This window comes from Ictidomys tridecemlineatus, chromosome 12 (assembly GCF_052094955.1).
Source record: "Ictidomys tridecemlineatus isolate mIctTri1 chromosome 12, mIctTri1.hap1, whole genome shotgun sequence".
NCBI classification, from domain to species: Eukaryota; Metazoa; Chordata; class Mammalia; order Rodentia; family Sciuridae; genus Ictidomys; species Ictidomys tridecemlineatus.
The window spans coordinates 108313630-108333505 of record NC_135488.1 but is presented as its reverse complement, the minus strand read 5'-3'; the positions used below and the strand labels follow the sequence as shown (position 1 = coordinate 108333505).

General features: G+C 36.2%; 2 protein-coding genes across 2 annotated transcripts in view; one reads left to right on the top strand and one right to left on the bottom strand.

Annotated features, from left to right (window-relative positions):
* Smc6 (structural maintenance of chromosomes 6) overlaps nt 1–11538 on the bottom strand; it is a 67412-nt gene extending 55874 nt beyond the window's left edge. Inside the window, exons 1-3 of the mRNA XM_078029639.1 lie at nt 11404–11538; nt 3248–3390; nt 1290–1407 (exon numbers count right to left, since the gene is read on the bottom strand). Of these exons, the coding sequence (XP_077885765.1) occupies nt 1290–1407; nt 3248–3385 (256 nt within the window). The 5' untranslated portion in view covers nt 3386–3390; nt 11404–11538. The remainder of the gene's footprint in view (nt 1–1289; nt 1408–3247; nt 3391–11403) is intronic.
* Nucleotides 11539–11677: 139 nt separating this feature from the next.
* Nucleotides 11678–19876, top strand: part of Gen1 (GEN1 structure-specific endonuclease) — a 29624-nt gene continuing 21425 nt past the window's right edge. Inside the window, exons 1-3 of the mRNA XM_005322622.4 lie at nt 11678–12112; nt 17311–17483; nt 18214–18400. Coding sequence (XP_005322679.2) covers nt 17323–17483; nt 18214–18400 — 348 coding nt within the window. The 5' untranslated portion in view covers nt 11678–12112; nt 17311–17322. The remainder of the gene's footprint in view (nt 12113–17310; nt 17484–18213; nt 18401–19876) is intronic.

The window sequence follows — 19876 nt, the reverse complement described above, 5'->3', positions numbered from 1 at the left end:
CTAAAAACCACTGACTTCGGGCTGGGGCGGTGGCTCAGTAGTAGAGCGCTCACCTAGCATGCATTGGGTTTGAACCTCAGCACCACATAAAAGTAAAAAAATAAATAAATAAAGATATTGTGCCCACCTATAACTAAAAAATAAACAGTAAAAAAAAAAAAAAAAAAAAAAAAAACTAAAAACTAAAAACCAGTGACTTCTTGATTAACTGGAGAAGAGAGAAAAAAGAACAAAGCAGACACTGGAGCTACACATGTCATCTCCTATGCCAGCCAGCACTGTCCCCAGGTTGTAGACTATGGCATGCCTCCTCTCCTTATGCACTATTTTGGTGGAGCTATCAACACCTGGCACCTTGCTGGCCTAACACAAGAGCTGCCTAAGTAAGTGGTCTTTCTGTCTCCTATGTTTCCCCATTTCTAATCTATCCTCCACAATGTGGCCAGTTTGTCTCAAAATTCCTGGCTGTGTCATTCCTTTACTCAAAGTTTAACTGGCTCTAACATCTGAAAAATTCCAAAATCTTAATTGTGACATTCAAGATCCTTTTTAGCATACTCTACATGTCAGAGCCAGCTTTTGATGCTCACTATACATACCACCATATAAGGTTATTCACCATTCCCCATACACTCTTAGCTATTCCTCCAAACATCTGAGGATGAGCAATCTTTGCCTGGAACATTTCACCTTCTTCCCAAATGAGACATACAGAATCTATAATTTTCATTCAAGAATCAGCACATAAATATATCACTGCCACATAAAAGTTTCCATTGGTTACAAAAGTAAGAATTATTATTTCATGTTTAGATTCCCAAAGCACTTCTTTATGCTCTTATAATATTTAGACAAGATACAAGGCTGCCTCAATTTCATTGAGATAGCTTGTCCATTCTTCTATGGTGCTGATTTCAAGGTAAAGAGATTTTTAAAATATGCAGGAAACTGTTGGGTGCAGTGACCCACATGCATTAAATCCCAGCTACTCAGGAGACTGAAGCAGGAGGATCCCTTAAACCCAGGAGTTCCAAACAGGCCTGGACATAGTGAGAGACTCATCTCAGGAAAAAAAAGAAATATTTAGTCCTACTGCTTAAATAATGTATTTAAAGTTAACTCAATATATTCTTGAAGTTTAGGATGTCAGTATCTAGTGAGAATATTCATAACCACAAGTTAAAGACCCATAAACAAAGTATTTATCAGTAGTAAGAGTTATCAGTTTCAAAAAGTGAATGCATTCTCAAAGTACTATTCAGTCAAAAGAGGAGGGTAAAAGCACTTACTTCCATTGTTGCCAACAACAAAGTTGACATTAGAACCAAATTTAAAGGGTCCAAGCATTGAATGGCACATGAAGTTTCTTAGATGAATACTCTCAATTATTCCAACTTCTGCTGCAGTCTATTAAATTAAAAAGGGGGGAAAAAGTCTAATTCACTCATTATAATCATTCAAACTTTTGTTGAAAGACCAGCAGTATTATCAATGAAAAAAGCTACCAAAAGTGAATAATGGTAATGTCAATAAAAAAAGATGAAATTAAATGCTAATCTTTTATGAGTCACCATTAATTATAGAATTTTTAAAGAATATAATAATTTTATCACAAAGTTAATATTGTCATATTTATTTATTTGGTCAGATAATTTTTTTGTTGGTAGGGGAAATCTGTTCAACACATTGTTTTTATTTTATGGTTCATACAGCTGGCATTAAGTCTCTAAGAACTTTGTAGACAGTCATAGGGACAGTGTTATTTACATTATTTTTCTCCTCTCCAACTTCCATATCTTGTTTCCTTTTCTTGCTTTATCAGGCACTGTATAAATCTCACAGCACAATGTTGAATAAAAGTGATGAAAACAGATACTCTTTTTTTTTTTAACCTTTATTTATTTGAACCCAGTGCCTCATACATGCCAGGCAAGTGCCCTACCACTAAGCTACAACCCCTAACCTTGATAGTCCTGTTTTACTGTTGATCTTCAGCATTCAATGTTTCACCAGTAAGTATGTTGTTAGCTGCAACTTTTTCTCTCATGACTACTTATGATGTTAAGTAACTTTCTTCTATCCCTGTTTTTCTAAGTTTTAATCATGCAGGAATGTCAAATTATGTCAAACACTTTTGGCCCCATCCACTGCTTTGATCATATGCTTTGTCTTCTTTAATCTATAATATGCTGAATCACAAGGACTGATTTTCAGATACTGATCCAGGCTTGCATGCTTAGAATGTATTTCATAATGTATTTTTCATATTTACTGTTAAGTTCTATTTTCTAGTAATTGTTAAAGATTTCTGCAACCATATACACGAGGTAAATGCATATGTCGTTTTTTTGTTCTTGCTTTTGTTTTTTAGTTCTTCTTTGTCTGGATTTGGTATCCAGATAATGAAGTGAAGTGTTGCCTTCTCTTCTGTGTTCTTGAAAAGAATATGCAGAATCCATGTTAATTCCTACCTAAAATATTTGCTACAATTCTTGAGTGAAACCAACTGAGCATGGAGATTTCTTTGCTTAAGTAGGATATTAAAGTATGAATTAAAGTTTCTCAATAAATACAGAGTTATGCAAATTATCTCTTGTACATCAGCTAGGTCGTCGTCGTTTTTCCTTTCCAAGAAACTAGTCCACTTTACCTAAATTTTCATATTTACATGTATAGAATTGTATATTAAAACTGTTATAAAGAAAAAAGTTATTTGCTTATTCTTTCAATCCGTTTCATGTCTACAGGACCTGCAGTCATAAGCCCTATTCCATCCCTGATATTAGTAATTTATATCTTTTTTCTTTTGTTGATCTAATGAAGTTTGTTAATTTTATTCATCTTGTTTCAATATTTTCTGTATTAATTTTTCTAATGACAAACTTAAAAAATAGAAAGCTATTTTCTCTTGGCTCCTTAAAAATTTTTACTACTTTTTCCTGATAATAATTATGGAATATGGACACAAATGGTCATGAGAAATAAGCCAACCAAAAAACAATTTAAGCTGGGGGTGGTGGCACACGCCTTGTAATCCCACAGCTTGGGAGGCTGAGACAGGAGGATCATAAGTTCAAAGCCAGCCTCAGCAAAAGTGAGGTGCTAAAAAACTCAGTAAGATTCTGTCTCTAAATAAAATACAAAATAAAGTGGGAATGTGGCTCAGTGGTTGAATGTCCCCGAATTCCAATCCCTGGTAAACCCCCACAAAAAAAAAAAACACATAATTTTATAATTTTGCACTTACCAAAGTAGAGGTACCATTAGTGAAAGAAACTGTACATTCATCTTCATCACCATCTTTATCAAAATCCTCCAGTTCTTCTTGTCTTGGTCTTTTGGCATTTTCAGGAGAGAAGAAATTTTCTTCCTTTCTTTTGGCCATCAGGTCTGAACAAATATTCATAGTAACAATGAGATAAATCAAGTACAGCATCCATGTGATTGATAAACATTAAACTTAAAATAAATACACAAAGCTTACTAAATTTTAAGTACTATATCCACCCATTTTACTTTAAAAATTAAGTACATTAAAGTCTTCCATACTCTATGTGGAGGAAAGGGGTCATTGAATCAAAAAAATAAAATCTGGAAAAGGCAGGAAACATTTTCCTGTACAGCGTCCAGAAAGAAACACAGCTCTGCTGACACTTATAGCCTGAAAAACCCTGAGTAGGACTTATGATCTCCAGATGGGTGAGACAATAAATTTCTGGAACCTTAAAAATCATTTCTTGCATCCTCTCCATTAGAATGCTACTACAGAATTACTTATGGCAAGATTTTATCAACATATGCCCATCTGAACGTTTTTACTCTTAACTCACAAAAGGTAAAAACATTTTATTTGTGAAACTACAGTTTCTGGTTTTCTACATCTACTATGTAGAAAATGGGAATGGCATAGTCCTTCTTAAATTATTCCAGAGCAGCCAACCAATTCTTAACAAGTTATAGAGTAATAGCAAATCAGATAAAACTTTTGATTTTTATACCATTTTCCCAAAGAAACTTATTTTAAAGCAATGTTGCGCAGCATTAGAAGTTTCCTTAACCATTACCTAAGTAGTCCATTTTGGTTCTCTTCTTTGTCAATACACTATAAAATGTAAACCTAGAAAATTAATGTTTTTAAATAAATACAAGATTTTTGCTGAAAATATTAAGTGACCAGCTAATCCAAGCTGATAGTCTGTGACTGAAATTAAACTTTATTACTACTCTGTTACTCTCATTTTTCTCTTTACAATACTTTAATTAAGTCTCTTTAAAGACTTAAGATGATAAGCACGTAATAATTGTTGTTTGCTGAGTAAATAGAGGAAAAAAAACCATATATATAATCAAAAATCTCTAAGATGTAATAAAAGAATAAGAGGAATGGTTCTAGAATCAATTCATTTTGGTCGTCCAATACTAGACCACAGCAGTCTTGCCTGTATCATATACTTGACTTCCCTCTCACCCCCAGCAACAGTAAACTAAGTATGCATTTGGTCTGAAAAATTCTACTCAGTCCTCACTAAGAGATGATAGCTCTATTTAATGATAGACCAAGAAACCCAGTCTTAAAAGGGTACAAATGTGCTGGGAAGGAAGGGGGCTCCTAGAGTGGCATTACAAAAAGAACACGAAGTAGATATGAAGAAACAGGAGATTCTGGAGGAGGAATGCAAGAGAGAGAAGAAGAAGGAAAAGACATTCCTATGCAGTGTTTATTTCACTTTTTAGTCCACTACTTTTCAAAGTTATATAAAGACAGACTCAATTCTGCAGAAATAACAAAGATGTATACACATTTTGGAGTACCTGTTTTGGAGAATTACCTTTGTCAAGTCTTGACACTATGATAATGAATGCTTCATTAAACAAAATGGGTAGCTTGTCCCTCTTTTTCAAGCTCTATATTGTCTTCTGATGCATCACATTTTAATATTTTAAGAAAATGAGAAAGAACTACACGTAAGCTTATTCAATAGTGAAGGCCTTTTTAAAGCTAATTTTATGAAATCATTCCAATTTTTTTCTTGTATTTTGGTTTTTACAGGTTCACAATATCCTCCTGAACTGCTATTTTATAATTTGATTTTTAAAACATTGATAACAAAGACTCAAAATTATTACTTACCTTACATCTTATAAAATTCTTATCTGTAGTCACTACTTCATGCAAATTTTACTGTTTGAGAGCTGTCTTGAACATTTTTTCTCTAAACTAGTTCTTTGTGTTATCAAACTTTTCTTTAAGGAGACGTTTAATGATAATTCACACATTTTTATACAACTAAATATAAGGGATATGCTGGTGCTCGAGTTTAATCTCTAAATCCTCCTTCCAAAACACAATTTTAAAAAGCAACTGGAGACTTCCGCTTTCAGGAATGTAGAATAGAGGTGTTTTTTTTCCCCCCTACTAAATGCAATTTAAAACCTTGAATGTTAATATATAAAACAAACTTAAGAACGTTCTGAAAGATGAAAAGAAAACATATATCTAGACCAGGGACCCAAGAACAAAACAGCAGTGAGTTCTGAGCTTGTGTCATGCCTTAAATATCCCAGACTTTGAGGGATTACTAACCGGGAAACACGTACAGGTGCCAGGAAAAAAAAAAAAAAATAGCCCTAAACAAAAGCTGGTCCTCTCTACCCTTTCTCAATAAAAAGGATAGTGTAACAAGACAGAACACTCTTAGGCAAAAACTGCCTTACTCCTGTCAGATACCACTGAAAAAAACAGGGCTCCCTCTCCACTGATGTCAGCAAAGCTCAAGCCTGAACTCTGACCCTTGAAATACTAAATAAAAAGCAGCATCTCTGCACCCCAAGGGACATAGAGTCAGAGAAGGATAAGCGGAGCAAGCAAGCAGACGAATTGGGGGACCAGGATAATGGTGTAAGAGACCATTTAAAGGGTCTAGACTTCCATGGATAGCAGGCAATAACAAGGTACTGTTTACTCTTCTTCCTGTTGACTGCTGTTAGAAGAGGCCTAGTGAAAAAGTAGGACTTGCACAGATGTGGCAAAACCATCCTCACTGCAGTGTCACTGGGAACCATCGGAAGAATGCCACCCTAGCCTACAAGTCAACCAGCTAAGGAAATAGTTCTGGTTAAGTTCTAGATCTGACTCTTTCTCTGTGGCCCAATACCTAGGATGACAAAGGCTATGTTCTCCTAAAAGGTACTAAAGACCTTAAAGGGTTTTTATTTAGATCTATCAACATTTATCATATTAGAAATTACAACTGAGAAATCTATACAACAAAGAACACAAAAGTACACATTCTATCAGCCAAAGCAATGGCATCCATCGCATGTTTTATTACCTCTGGAAAACTCCAGAATACACTCCAAAGTAAATGAGAGTGAAAAAGACAAATGATGCTTTACCATTATTATGAAAATATTTTTGACTCTGTAGACCTCAGGAAAGAGTTTCCATGGATCCATGCACCATATTTTGCAAATTGCTGCTGCAGAGGATACTACAGGCAAATCCATGTTATAGTGCCATACGTGATAAAGTATAGCTAGAAAGCAATAAAGTTAAGAGTGGTTGGGATAAAAGGGACCACAGAAAGACCTGCAGTCTTGATATTGCAGAGAGTGACCTAACAACCAACAAGCATCATCCAGGTGCTTCCTGGGAACTGGGTAGATAACCAAAATCTCAAGCCCCACCCTAAAGCAAGTGAATCAGAATCTTCAAAAGACTTTAGGTGGTTTATATAGAACCTTTTTATAAAGTTTGAGAAGGACTCTGAGTAATCATGTGTAAGAACCTGGGCTTTATTCTATTTTGAAGGCAATGTAAAAACCTAATACATTATAATGAATCAAATGCCAATTAAACACACACAACCCAAACAAAATTTCTGAGACAAAATTACCATTAAAGCCACATCTATATAATACTCAGCATCATTCTTTGCAGATAATTTATTTATTTTGAATCTCTCATAGAAGTCAAAATTTCAAAAATCAAACATATTTTTCAAGTTATTTAATAAGAATCAATGTACATTAGCTTCAACTTCTTGCTAATTTACATTTCTCAAAATACTACCAGATTATTATTCTTAGCAACACTTTCTTCTCTCTAGCCCATTCTCTACTCCCTTTTCAAACACTGAACAGTAATTTATTTATTACAGAACAACAGAAAGATACCATTACTTTTTGATTTTCCAAACATTTAGACAGTTCTTAATAACACTTAATATACTATCTGACATCAGTTGAGTGATTTTAGTATTTTATCATTAGAGAACAGTGGTTTTGCAAGCCAAATCAAAGGAGAGAGATGTACTAGGTTAAGTATGATAAAACTTCTTATAATAAATGTGAGAATCCATACCATATGGAAGATCATACAAATACTACGTGACAATTTTTTTTTAGTTGCTATTATTGTTTTAGTTGTAGTTGGACATAATACCTTCATTTTATTTTTATGTGGTGCTGAGGATTGAACCCAGCACCCTGCAAGGGCTAAGCGAGCGCTCTACTACAGAGCCACAACCTCAGCATCCCCCCACCCCCATGACGGATGTTTTTATTTGCTGGGCATAGACTGGGATTTGCAGTTTGCAGTTAGGTTGCCAAGGTAACCTGAAATCTAACAGACACTGAGGTTCCTTCCTTTTAAAATAGGGACCACTTCGTAATTTAATAATGATGGATTTTCAAAAACAGATATGAATATCCTGATGTTCTGAGAGTTAGATAGAGGTTAAAATAGTAAAATTGTTCCCAATGGGATAAAGAAACATAACTGAAAAAAAAATTCTAAAATATACACTCAAAAAAGAAAAAGCTCCTCCGGGGATTTTCAATATGTAGATAAAGCTCATTTTAAGTATTTATTTACACTTACAATTTAAAAAAAAAATCTGAATTAAGGGGCACATCATTTCTCCTTTATAGGAAGTAAGTACCACCAAAGTAGAGACACTGAAGATTGATTAAAAAATAAGTTCAAAACAAAAATCAATAACTAAAGGTTTATTATAGCACGTAGATACATAAGAAATTTGAAAGCTATCACTTGAATTTTTAACAGAGTTATAAAAATCTAACTTTCTAATTTTAGTAACTGTCTAGTTGTATAAGGAGATTTAGAATTATTGGGAGTTTTGTTTTGTACTGGGGATTGAACCTGGGGGTGCTTTACAATTGAGTTACATACCCAGATCTTTTTATTTTTTATTTTGAGACAGGGTCTCGCTAAATTGCTGAGGTTGGCCTCACACTTGAAATCCTCCTGAGTCACTGGGATTACAGGCATGCACCACTGCACCAGACAGAATTATCAAATTTTTATTAAAGACAAGTTACTACTATTTTTGAATGTGCCCCAGCTTGTGTTTACCTTATCCCCAATTCCACTCTTCCCACCACAAAAGACACATTCATTCTATACTAAACAACCTCACGTTTGTGTGTGTGTGTGTGTGTGTGTGTGTGTGTTGCTGGGGATTGAACCCAGAACCTTGTTCATGCTAGGCAAACACTCTAATCTTGAGCTACACATCATCAGCCTCATAATCTCATCTTTAATGTAAAGAATTAATTAAGTATGTTGATTGGAATATGAGATTTACTAGATAATAAATAAGTATGCAACTGTAAAACCTTGTTAAGTCCATTCACCAAAAATGCAAGATCAGCAAAACTAGGAAGTACTGTCCACATTTTAGATAATAAAAATGTAAATACTCAGATTTGTATTTTGAAAATATCCCTATGGTCTCAATATGGAGCAGAGGAACGGTAAAAATAACTAGATTTAGTGAGAATAACAGTGAGAAGAGACTACTTTCTAATATTATCATAAGTGGCTGAACAAAAACTTTGGCCAGTATCAGGGATGAAAGAAGATGCAACCAAAAGATTTAGAAAACTGGTTATAATTCCAGATGAGTAGAATTAACATTTGTTGAATAACTCTGCCTCAGTTTTTGAGATACTTTATCTATTTTTAACTTTTCACATTCTTATAAATATTGCTCTCATTTTTACAAAAGGGGAAGTTAAGATTCAAACAAAAGACCTGAACTTAAGTAGCTACAACTTAGTTACAACTCATAAAAGGTTAACTTATAGCTAAACTTAGCAGAGGTCCAAATCCAGGTTTGTCAAACCTGAAGTCCAATCTCTTCAATGACAAGTTCCTTACTAGAATAAACAAAAGGGGAAGTTAAGATTCAAACAAAAGACCTGAACTTAAGTAGCTACAACTTAACTCATAAAAGGTTAACATATAGCTAAAACTTAGCAGAGATGCAAATCCAGGTTTGTCAAAGCTGAAGTACAATCTCTTCAATGGCCAATTCCTTACTAGAATAAACAAATGAGTTTGACAGCTTATTCATAGGCAATGAAACACTATTAATCTGTTCTTTATCTACTTGTTTATCCTTCATCAAAACTACCAAAATAATTTTATTATGATGTACCAATCATGTCCTAATTAAAGTGAATCAAACTTTGGGCTTGCTTTATAAGATTTCAGTTTGTCTTTCATCTTCTCATTTAATGCTAAAAACCATTATAAGTAGATAGAAGGTTTGTCAAGGAGGCAGCATAAATAATAGATTTGTTTTGTTTGAAAACGGAGTTCGAAGAACTCCTAGGATATTGAGAGTTCTGCAGGTCATAAAATATATTCAGCAGGTGGATTTGGGAGTGTAGGGAAGAAACTACAGAAAGTAGCTTGAATTTGGTGAGGAAGGAAAGCATGCTGAGAAAAGATGTAATTCATTCAAGTAGTCAATCAAAAATGTGAACATTAATATAGACAAAGTAACTATTCTTGACCCTCTGCTAGCTGAACTTCAGGGTTTGTGTACACAGAACTGTGGCATTTGATGCCATCCTAAATATGCTTTTATGGTCAAATTTTGAGTTACTTGTTAATTCCTGACAGTCAAGTACTTGTGAGCAGGTGTGTGTGTGTGGGGGGGGGGCAATGTGCTGTAGATTAAACCTAGAACCTCAGACATGCTAGGCAAACACAACCCATGAGTTACATCCCCAGGTAGCCAAGTGCATCTTTGATTTTAAAACTTTCTTTTAAAAACCACAGTCAAGGTTTAGTCAAGTTTTACATAAAATTCCACAGACTAGGCACTCAGTAAAATAAACTTCTGAGGAATAAAACTTACTTTTTACTGTAACAATTTTAACATTCCGTTTGAAATTACTTTTTGCCAGTCAATACTAAATGTTTTTATACTAATAATAGATAACCATATATAACGTTGTTTCTCCCCCATATGTAAATACAACTTTCACTGTTTTTCTCCCACCCCTCTCCCCATATTTAAGAATTCTGAGTTACAAACTGAAACTTAAGGTGGTACTGATCTGCTCAAAGTCACACAACTGTTTGTCTCAAACAAAAACATATTTTTAAGCAATATACCAGTCGTCTCCAAAATTTTATACTTGCACTCACTCATCAAAAGAAATTTTGAATATGCATTACAAAACTCATAGTAACACAATTATGTTAGTCTGTACACTTCACATAGTAAGAGAATGAAATAGAGTAAATCTAAGTAAAAGTTCTAATATGTTCCTTCCCACCTCCTTGGAACTCTCTGCAGACCACTCTGCACATGCTACTGTCCATTATTAAAGCTACACAGCGGCCAATTCTTTTGACTACACCTTGCGGAATAGCTTGTCCTTTAACAGTGGCTCTTAATCTCCTACTCTTTAAATATACCCAGAGTTATAAAAAAAAAAAAAAAAACTCAAACAACTTCTGTTTTCAGGCTTTAAGCATCAAACAGTTGCTCTTTCTAGAAATCATCACAGAATCATCTCAAGCCCTAAAACTCCGACAGCCCTTCCTTTACCCTCAGGTGTTGTTTTCTGCAATTCCCAATCGGGATTCTTTTCTATTTAAATCCCACAAGACATTAAGGAAAAAGAAATGCCACCACAAAACCTTCCAACACCACAATTTCATTGGGATACACCCGGTGATTTCCACGAGACCGGGCACCAACGGCAGATCCTGCAGCCGCGAAGCTTGCTCACGTCCTTTTAAACACACTCAAGCTGCAGCCTGCGGGGTCCCACGGATTCGAGGCGCGAGTCCAGTTCCCTGCGGGACCTCACCCGTGACCGCCAACGCCCGGCCGCCCGGGGACGCGGAGGGCGGGCCCGGCGCAGACAGCCAAGTTTCCCGCGGCGGCGACCTGCGCCCTGAGGACAGGGCGCCGCAATCCACTGCGCGCAAGGGGTCGCCGGCGCCGTCTGCGCCCACGGAGAGACCCTGGACACTGCGGCCCCGCGGTGCCCCCGTGGACCGGGGGCCCACCGAGGGGCCAGGGGCGGGGGACGGGTCCCGGAGCCAGGAAAGGCGAGCGCGCGCCCGTACCCTACCTCCAACAAGTCGAAATCTCTCAAAGGGACCCAACCACCGGGGTTGTCGCGGTGCGACTGGGCGCGAATGCCACCGTGAGAGCGCCGCGGCCTCGGCTGGCCGCTGTTGGGCCGCCGAAAACCGCGCGCCGGCCGCGGGAGAAGACAGTCGCTCCGCCGCCCCGGCGCCCACCGCGGGACGGTCCGCGCCTGCGCCCGCCCACCACCCCCCAGGACTCCTCCCGCGCCTGCGCGTTTTGGGCGTTTCGCGCCACTTGAGTCCGAGGGGAGAGGGCCGGAAGTACAAGCGGGCGGGCGGAGGAAGCTGGTAGGCACGCGCCACTCGGAGGCAGTAGCGGCGGCAGCGGCGCAGCGGGAGGTTTGCCTAAAAGAAAAAGAAGATAGCTGGGCGCCGCACGCCGCAGGTCCACGCATGCGTCCGCGAGCCGGGTAGAGGCAGGAAGAAGCCGCCCCGGGCGACGCGGGCCCTGGGGAGGGACTAGCCATTTTCCGGAAGAGGCGGGCCGGCGGGCGAGGCGCTGAATTCGAAAGTGCTCGCTGGGTTTTTCCTCGGGCCGCTGCGCTGCTGTTTACTTTGGAAACGAATGAAGACTTTGTGTTTTTCCCTTTGAGAAAATCAGAAAGGTGGAAGCCGCCGTAGTTAGGCTTGGATCCAAGCTGGTAAAGGACGAAGGGCTTCTTCCAGAACCCAGGTGGAAGGGTTGTCCGGGTAAGTCCCTTGGGACTGAGGAGAGGCTGGCCTGATTCTTCCTCCAGCTCTTTTGAAAATCTAGGCCCGGAGCTGCGCCTCCTCCAAAACGCCTTCTGCGGCGCGCCTTGAAGGAAGTGGAAGGCGCGAGCCGAGCCTCCGAGCGCGATCCTGCCCTTACTTTGTGCCGGCGAGTGGGCTCTGGGCCCGCGCCACCGAGCTGCTGGGTCCCCTGTGCCCTCCTCCTGCCTCCAAGGAGTTCAAGGCTCTCTGTGGGTGAGCCTACCCGCCTACCTATCTGCACGCTTGTTCTCCTACGTTATCTTGAAAATAATTCTGTAGGATTCACTTAGGGCACTGGGGTTGTGTGGGTACAGTCCCCCACCCCCGCGCCCCCTAGAGTGTTTCCGCTCACTTCTCAACCCGAAGCTCATCCACCCCTTCAGTATGACACCTTCCCCGTGAATACGCAGACCTAGTCAAGTAACCTACTTTGCAACACCCAGAATCTTTCCTTCCAGTTGGGGAAAAAGATGGCATTTGCCCATCCCCATCTGATGTCCAACCTCCGGTTTCCAAAGAACCTTGTACTTGTGAAAGTAAATATGTGCTGTGGCCTTTGCCATGGATCAGTGAAGAGTATCATATAATCAACAAACTAAAATGTGGGGACAAATCGGTCCTGGTTGGTAACTCATGTGAAGCATTCATGGAATTCCCTGCTTAGGTGTCACTTCCTTCAGGAAACCGTGATGTCCAGGACTAGGTAGGGCACCTATTTCCTATAGACGCGAATGGCTTACTCGCCTTACCTCTGTGCCTGTACTGGTCACATTGTGATATTGCCCTTTTTGTCTGCTGTCTCGCCCTACCAAGATCATTAAATGCTTAATGCAGAACCTGAACTTAAAGTTGTATCTATGCCACCCAGAAGCATTCGTGGTAAATAGTGGACACATTAAATTTTTTATTGATAACAAATCTGAGTTAGAGTAAGCCTTAAAGCTTGGCTTTTTCTTCATATAAAAGTAAAGGTGAAAAAAAATAATTTTAAAAATGAGCATTAGTGAAATATGGTAAGTCCCATACAACACAATCTTTCACTGAAATAAAGTTTAAGCCATTTAATAATTTTTTTGTGAAAATATAGTCATTTGAGTGGATTTGAGGAATTATTCCCTGCTGCCTTTTTGTTAAACTTTCTAATTTTTTTGCATTAAGTTGAAATAAATTAGAAAACTTGCTTTAATAAAATGCATGTTTTTGCATAAATCAGACCACTGACTTCTTTTTGTCTTTAAATTTGGTTCATTAATAGAATTAGCAAGGTACTGTGTTTTTCTCACCTCATTCAGTTTTATAATTAACCAATAAAAACTTATTAGCTTTTAAGGAAGTTTTAGGAGCATAAATTGGTTTATTGGTACCATATGGTTACATCAAAGGGTTGGTTTTTGTTTTAACTTGAAGTGGATTCTTAATCCCTTTATTTAAGTAGAAGTTTATGCTTTACCAGACAATAATTTCTGAAGTAGAATATTTTTTTTTATTCCAAGCTACCAAAATTGGTTATGAGATTCAAAGGATATTAGAAACATGAAATTAATCTAGTTGAATAACTCTCATTTTGGAGAAAAACTAAATGTCTTTCCAAGGTCATACAACTAATTGTGGTATATCCAAGGCCAAAATCCTAGGCTTTTTGTATTCCAAGTTCAGTGCTCTTTTCACTAAACTAAATAAACTGAAGAGATTCGTAAGATGTGTAGCTGTTTGCTGAGTATTCTGATTTTGATACACACAAGGTAAGCTAAATAAAGTAAAGCCATTAGTAGGTTATAAAGTTATTTGCTATATGGCATTCTAACTTTTTTGGTTCGCTTATTTTTGTATCATACCTGTTCCTAAGAACTATAAATATGTTAGAAGGCTCATTTTTGTAGTATGCACTGTATGGTCAGGTTGGCATCAATCAAGTTATTACAAAGTGAAAGTTTTAAGTAGACACTCACCAAATCCCACACCACAAAAATTTCAAATTTTACCCAATTAAAAAATAAAAGCATGGCAAAATTACACAGTCTTTAATGGATCAAGATGTAGTGATTTTAAATTTTACTTGATACTGATCTATTTTGAAGTAACCTTGTGTTGATTATTACCTCCTACAAGAACCATCGGTTTCTTTAATGTAGTTCAGTATCTTAAAAGCTGTTGCTTCCTGTCCCTTTTTGGAATTTTATATGCTTTTTTAGTGTCTTGATCATTGCTATTTAATGTCACTTGGGAGAAATGACTGATAAAGAGAACATGTGATGAGTAGAAACAATAGATGATAGAAATTTTGGATTAACTGCATTCTTAAAACAAGGTGTACTTTTAAATAAATTTCATGCCATTTTTCCCTTTCAAAATTGAAATATTCTTTTAATATCCTACTTTTATGAATGGTCTTTAAAAAGATCATGTATTTTTAAACTTCAGTTGTAGATATTTTAAAGCTAATTCTAAAATAGTGTTTTTTAAAAATGTATTGAGTTACTACTCATGTAGTTTTACATTAATCCCTTTTGCATTTTATAACTGTCTAAAGATAGCCACCATTAAATGAAGAAAATTAACTTGTGACGCAAAGTCTTACTCATGAGGAAATTCACTGTTCGTTGCCAGAAAGATGATGATTTAGGTTTTTAATCAGGATCAGTCTAGCTAATGTGAGAAGAAGGATTGTGTGGGCATAGAGGATAGTGAAAAATGGAAGCAGAGAGACTAGTCAGAAGGCATTCAGTTGTATGGAGACAAACTTATGGTGGAATCCAGATCTATGCATCCATGTGAACAAGTAGGCAATTAGAGGCTAGTCAGGAGCTCAGGGGACATGTCAGAGGATGTGGGATTATATTAGAGAAAATGAAGACGTTAAAGAAAAGTTCTAATTTTTGTCCAACCCCCAGTCCTTTAGATATTGTTCCTTGGCATGGTCCTAATCTATAGTTTTTAGTTGAAAGTAGTGAATGCTATTAAATCTTACAATAAATCAAGAAGATCCAATAGAAATTCACTAGTGATAAACTTCTAAGGGAAAAAAAGGATTTATTGGAATGGGTCATATAAAGAAGTTAGCTTCTGTAAAAATGTCTCCTTAATTTCTATTATTTAGAGAAAAAAGTGAAAAACTGGCATATTCCATAGGAATTCTTTGCTTATGAAAGAAATGGGCTTTAGAAATTTTCAAATCCATTTCTGTAGATACATGGAAACTGTGGGATAAGGAACCAAAGTGGTTTAAAGGCTTTGAGATGGATTAAAGAACATAGTAATCAGGAAGAGTGACAATGAAAGATGTTTTTCTAGAAAATGTCAACTAACTAAGGGAAAATGGAGAAGAGAACACTTTTTAGCACAGATAGTAGCTCAAATTTCTGGAAACCAATGTAATTCTGTCATTTTTATGAGCAGTACTACAGTGAATATTGCTGTATATAATTCTGTATACATCTAAGCATATCTTAAAGTAGATATGTACAGAGGTATCGCTAAATCAGAAGATAACTTGCATTGAAATTTTGACTACTAGAATCAAAATCACATTTAAAAGAAATAGGATCAGTTATGATAACATTGCTTTATGAAGGAATTACCATTTCCTTCAGAACCAGTATATTCTAGTATCCAATGTGAATCAAAAATGATAACAAAATTATCAGCAAGAATTTCCCCCTCAGACTTTTTTAGTTTTATGTGTTCTGATGGTTAATACTTTGAAAGTATTATTTCACTTCATCATAATACTTTAAAAAATATATTAGTCCCCACTCTTTCCAGAAATTTTCACAATTAACTCTGAATCTATGTTACAGTAGAATGTCTATGACCAATGGAGTTTTTTGATGTAGAGAATATTAGCATTAGATCATCATTAACTACTAAATACTTTTTTGTGTTTCTGTATATTTTTCTTTGTAATTTGACAAATCTGCATCTATTTGTGCACTTTTCATGAATATGAATGCACAGGCTAATACTCAGTGGTAATATGGCCACATCATAAAATAAAGATGCGGAAAAACAGGCAAAGTTACTGATAGCAACACTTAACAATATTTATTTTCTTTGCACCCATGAGCAATTTGAGAAAATCTACTTTTAAGATGGACTCTGTTAAAGATAATACAGTGATCTTTATTCACAAAGTTTCCACATACAGGCGAAGTCTGACCTATAGACTTATGTATTTTTGCTTTCTCCCTTTTTTTTTTCTGGAGGGAAGATAATAATCTGGATTGAATTTGCAGAGTCAGACTTAATCCGCATTGTGAGTGCTATATAATATCTTCATCAGATAATAACAAAGGAAAAGAAAAATGTGTTTAAAAAGGAAAAGTTGGCCTATAAAAAACAACAAAGCACAGAAGAACATTAGAGGTTAAAACAATTTTGTTTTTAAAATGTCCTATACTATACGTGGAAAGTTGTTCAGCATTATTTACTTTGAATAGTAGAACTATAGGTGATTTAAGTTTTCAATTCTCCTCAATAAACATGTATCACCATGCAATTTAAAAGATATTATCCTTTAGCTGGGCATGTGTCACATGCCTGTTATCCCAGCAATTTGGGAGGCTGAGGCAGGATTACAAGTTTGAGGCCAACCTTCAACTTAGTGAGAACCTGTCCAAAATAAAAAGGACTGGATGGGTAGTTCAGTGGTAGAACACAGCTGAATTTAGTGCCCAGTACTGTGGGGTGGGGAGTGCAGTTTTTAAAAAGATAACTCCATATTCCTCCAACTCTCCATCTTGTTTGTTCTCCCCCCATTTTCCACCAAAATTTTCTTTCATTAACCCCCTTTGATTTTTCTGTCCTTCTGTTATCTTTTTCCACACTTGCTTCCTTTTTTCTTTTTGTTTGTTTTTCCTCATTTTGATAGAGGACTGGTCCCATCCTCTTTTTACAGGATCTCTGCATTTTATTCCCATCTCTTCATTTGTAAGCTTCTGTTATTAGCTAGAACAAAGATAGTTAAAACAACTTTTAAATATTTTTTAATGTTTGAGGTGTTCTTAATTCATAAAAGACTGAGGCTGACAGGTGAAAGAAATGAAAATAATCTTCTACATATTTTCCAGAACTGGCTCAAAATATACTGTTTGAAATTATGTTCTGAACTTCTGTTTCCTTTAACAAATTTTTTTGTAAAATATATTTCAAATAACTAGATAATCAACAGAATGGGAGTGAATGACTTGTGGCAAATTTTGGAGCCTGTTAAGCAACACATCGACTTGCAGAGTCTTAGTGGGAAAACCATTGCAGTTGATTTGAGTCTCTGGGTGTGTGAGGCCCAGTCAGTCAAAAAAATGATTGGAACCGTCATGAAGCCACACCTCAGGTAAAATCAGAGTTCTTAAGTGTGAATGTATATTTGTATAAAGTGTCTTCTTGGTATCTTGGCTTTACTTAGACTTAATTTTTGTTGTTCTTTTATATTTTAAGAATTTAAAATATATTTAGCATATCTAAATCTGCCATTTTTATACTGATGATTTTTGAGATTTTAAAATATAGTAGTTCTAAATATGCCATTTTTATACTAACGACTCACAGATTTGTACCTCTTATTCTTTGAGCTTCAGACTCACGTCTGTCTCCCACGTAATCTATACTGTAGGATGAATCAGTTGCTAAAAGCCAGAATTTGGGGAGCCATTATCTCCCGTCTTACCTCTCACATCAGTGCTTGAATAAGTCTTGACAGTTCTATTTTAAAATATGTTTTGTTTTCACAAACTTCGCTCAGTGTCCATATACACCACTTCAGTTCATGCCAAATTCTCTCATCTGTACAGCTGAAATAACACCTTCACTCGTTTCCCTTCCTCTTCTCTTGGTCTCCTCCTCCTAATCATTTTTCACATAGCAATGAGAATAGTAATTAATCTCCCTCACATAAAAACATTCAGTTTTCTCCACTACATGTAAACTAACTCTTAGTAATGAAAATGTTATTGCACTTAATATTTTTGGTACTAGTCCTAGTGGTTTTGCTTTTGTGTTCATACAGTTTTGACTTACACTGTCATTATATTATGGTTAATATGTTACTAATTTATGTATCTCAGGAACTTATTTTTTCGTATCTCATATTTAACACAAATGGATGTAAAACTGGTATTTGTTATGGAAGGGGAACCACCAAAGCTGAAAGCTGACGTCATGAATAAGAGGAATCAGATTCGGTATGGACCTTCTGGAAAAGCATGGTCTCAGAAAACAGGGAGATCACATTTTAAGTCAGTCTTAAGAGAGGTAGGTATTCAGATTCGACTAAATAATCTGACTTTAATTAAAGAGTACATTTTACTCAACTTTGTAAACTTGAGTAATCATTAGCTATACTGTGAAAAGAAGATCTTTATATACAAAAAAAAGAGTTTATATTTTAGAGTAAAACTGATCTGAACCCAAGTCCTGGCATTGGCATTTAAAAATTCTGAGAAATTAGAGAAAAATATATCTAAAGTAACAAATACATGGTAGGTAGGATCTTGAGTATCTTTTATAACATCTTCAGCACTTAAAGAATTCCCAAATACATGAGGTCTTGTAATTCATACTTCTTTCATTCAAAATTCATCATAGTTCATATATAGATAGTTCATATATTTGGCTTCCCTTAGGGCTTGTAATTTTATAAAGTAATTATTGTTATTATAATGTATTATTTATACATTACTCATAACATTGTTATAATTTATATTTTTATAAAAGTTAAGAAGGGTTTGGTGTGGTGATGCATGACTCTTAATTCCAGAAACTCAGGGGGCTGAGGTGGAATATCACACATTCTAAGCCAGCTTCAGAAATTTAGTGAGACCCTGTCTCAAAGAAAAAAATAAAAAAGTTAGGAATGCAACTCATTTATGAAGCATCCCTGGGTTTAAACCCTATTACCCAAAAAACAGAAATAAAGAATGTGCCTAAAATATATTATGTTATATTCTAAAATATAATAAAAGGAAAATATTTTCTTTGTCTCTTTTTAAAAATTTTTTTTAGATGTTGATGGACCTTTATTTTATTGATTTATTTATATGCTGTGTTGGGAATAAAACCCAACGCCTCACACATTTTAGGCAAGTGCTGTACCGCAGAGCACAACTCTAGCCTCCTTCTTTGTCTCTTTTTGAATGTGTAATTTAAAAATTCATAGTAGTAGATTAAATAATTTTTATCATGGGCTTTTCATTTATCATACACGTAGTTTCCTGTTGCCATATTCTATTAAAAAATAATTTGTAGTGGTTGTACAACATACGTGAACCTGTGAATTGTTTGCATGATGTATCCATTGTTGCTTTTTAGTTGTTCTCCATTATACATGTAATTATGATGAGCATTTTTTTGTGTATGTAGCTTTCTCTTTTTTTTTTTTTTTATATTTATTTTTTAGTTTTTGGCGGGCACAGCATCTTTGTTTGTATGTGGTGCTGAGGATCAAACCCAGGCCGCACGTGCGAGGCGAGCGTGCTACCGCTTGAGCCACATCCCCAGCCCCGTAGCTTTCTCTTGTGATTTAGAATTTTAGATAAAAATTACCCAAAATGATTTGATAAACCAAAGTTTTAGAATAATTTTGTAGCTCTAGTCACATATTTTCTACCTGTACAAATGTAAGATAAACCGTTTTGGTGCACTAACAAAAACAATGGATGTTGGCAGATTTTTCTTTGTACTCTGCAGAAGCAAAGGTTACATTTATTATGTATTGGACTTTTCATGGTT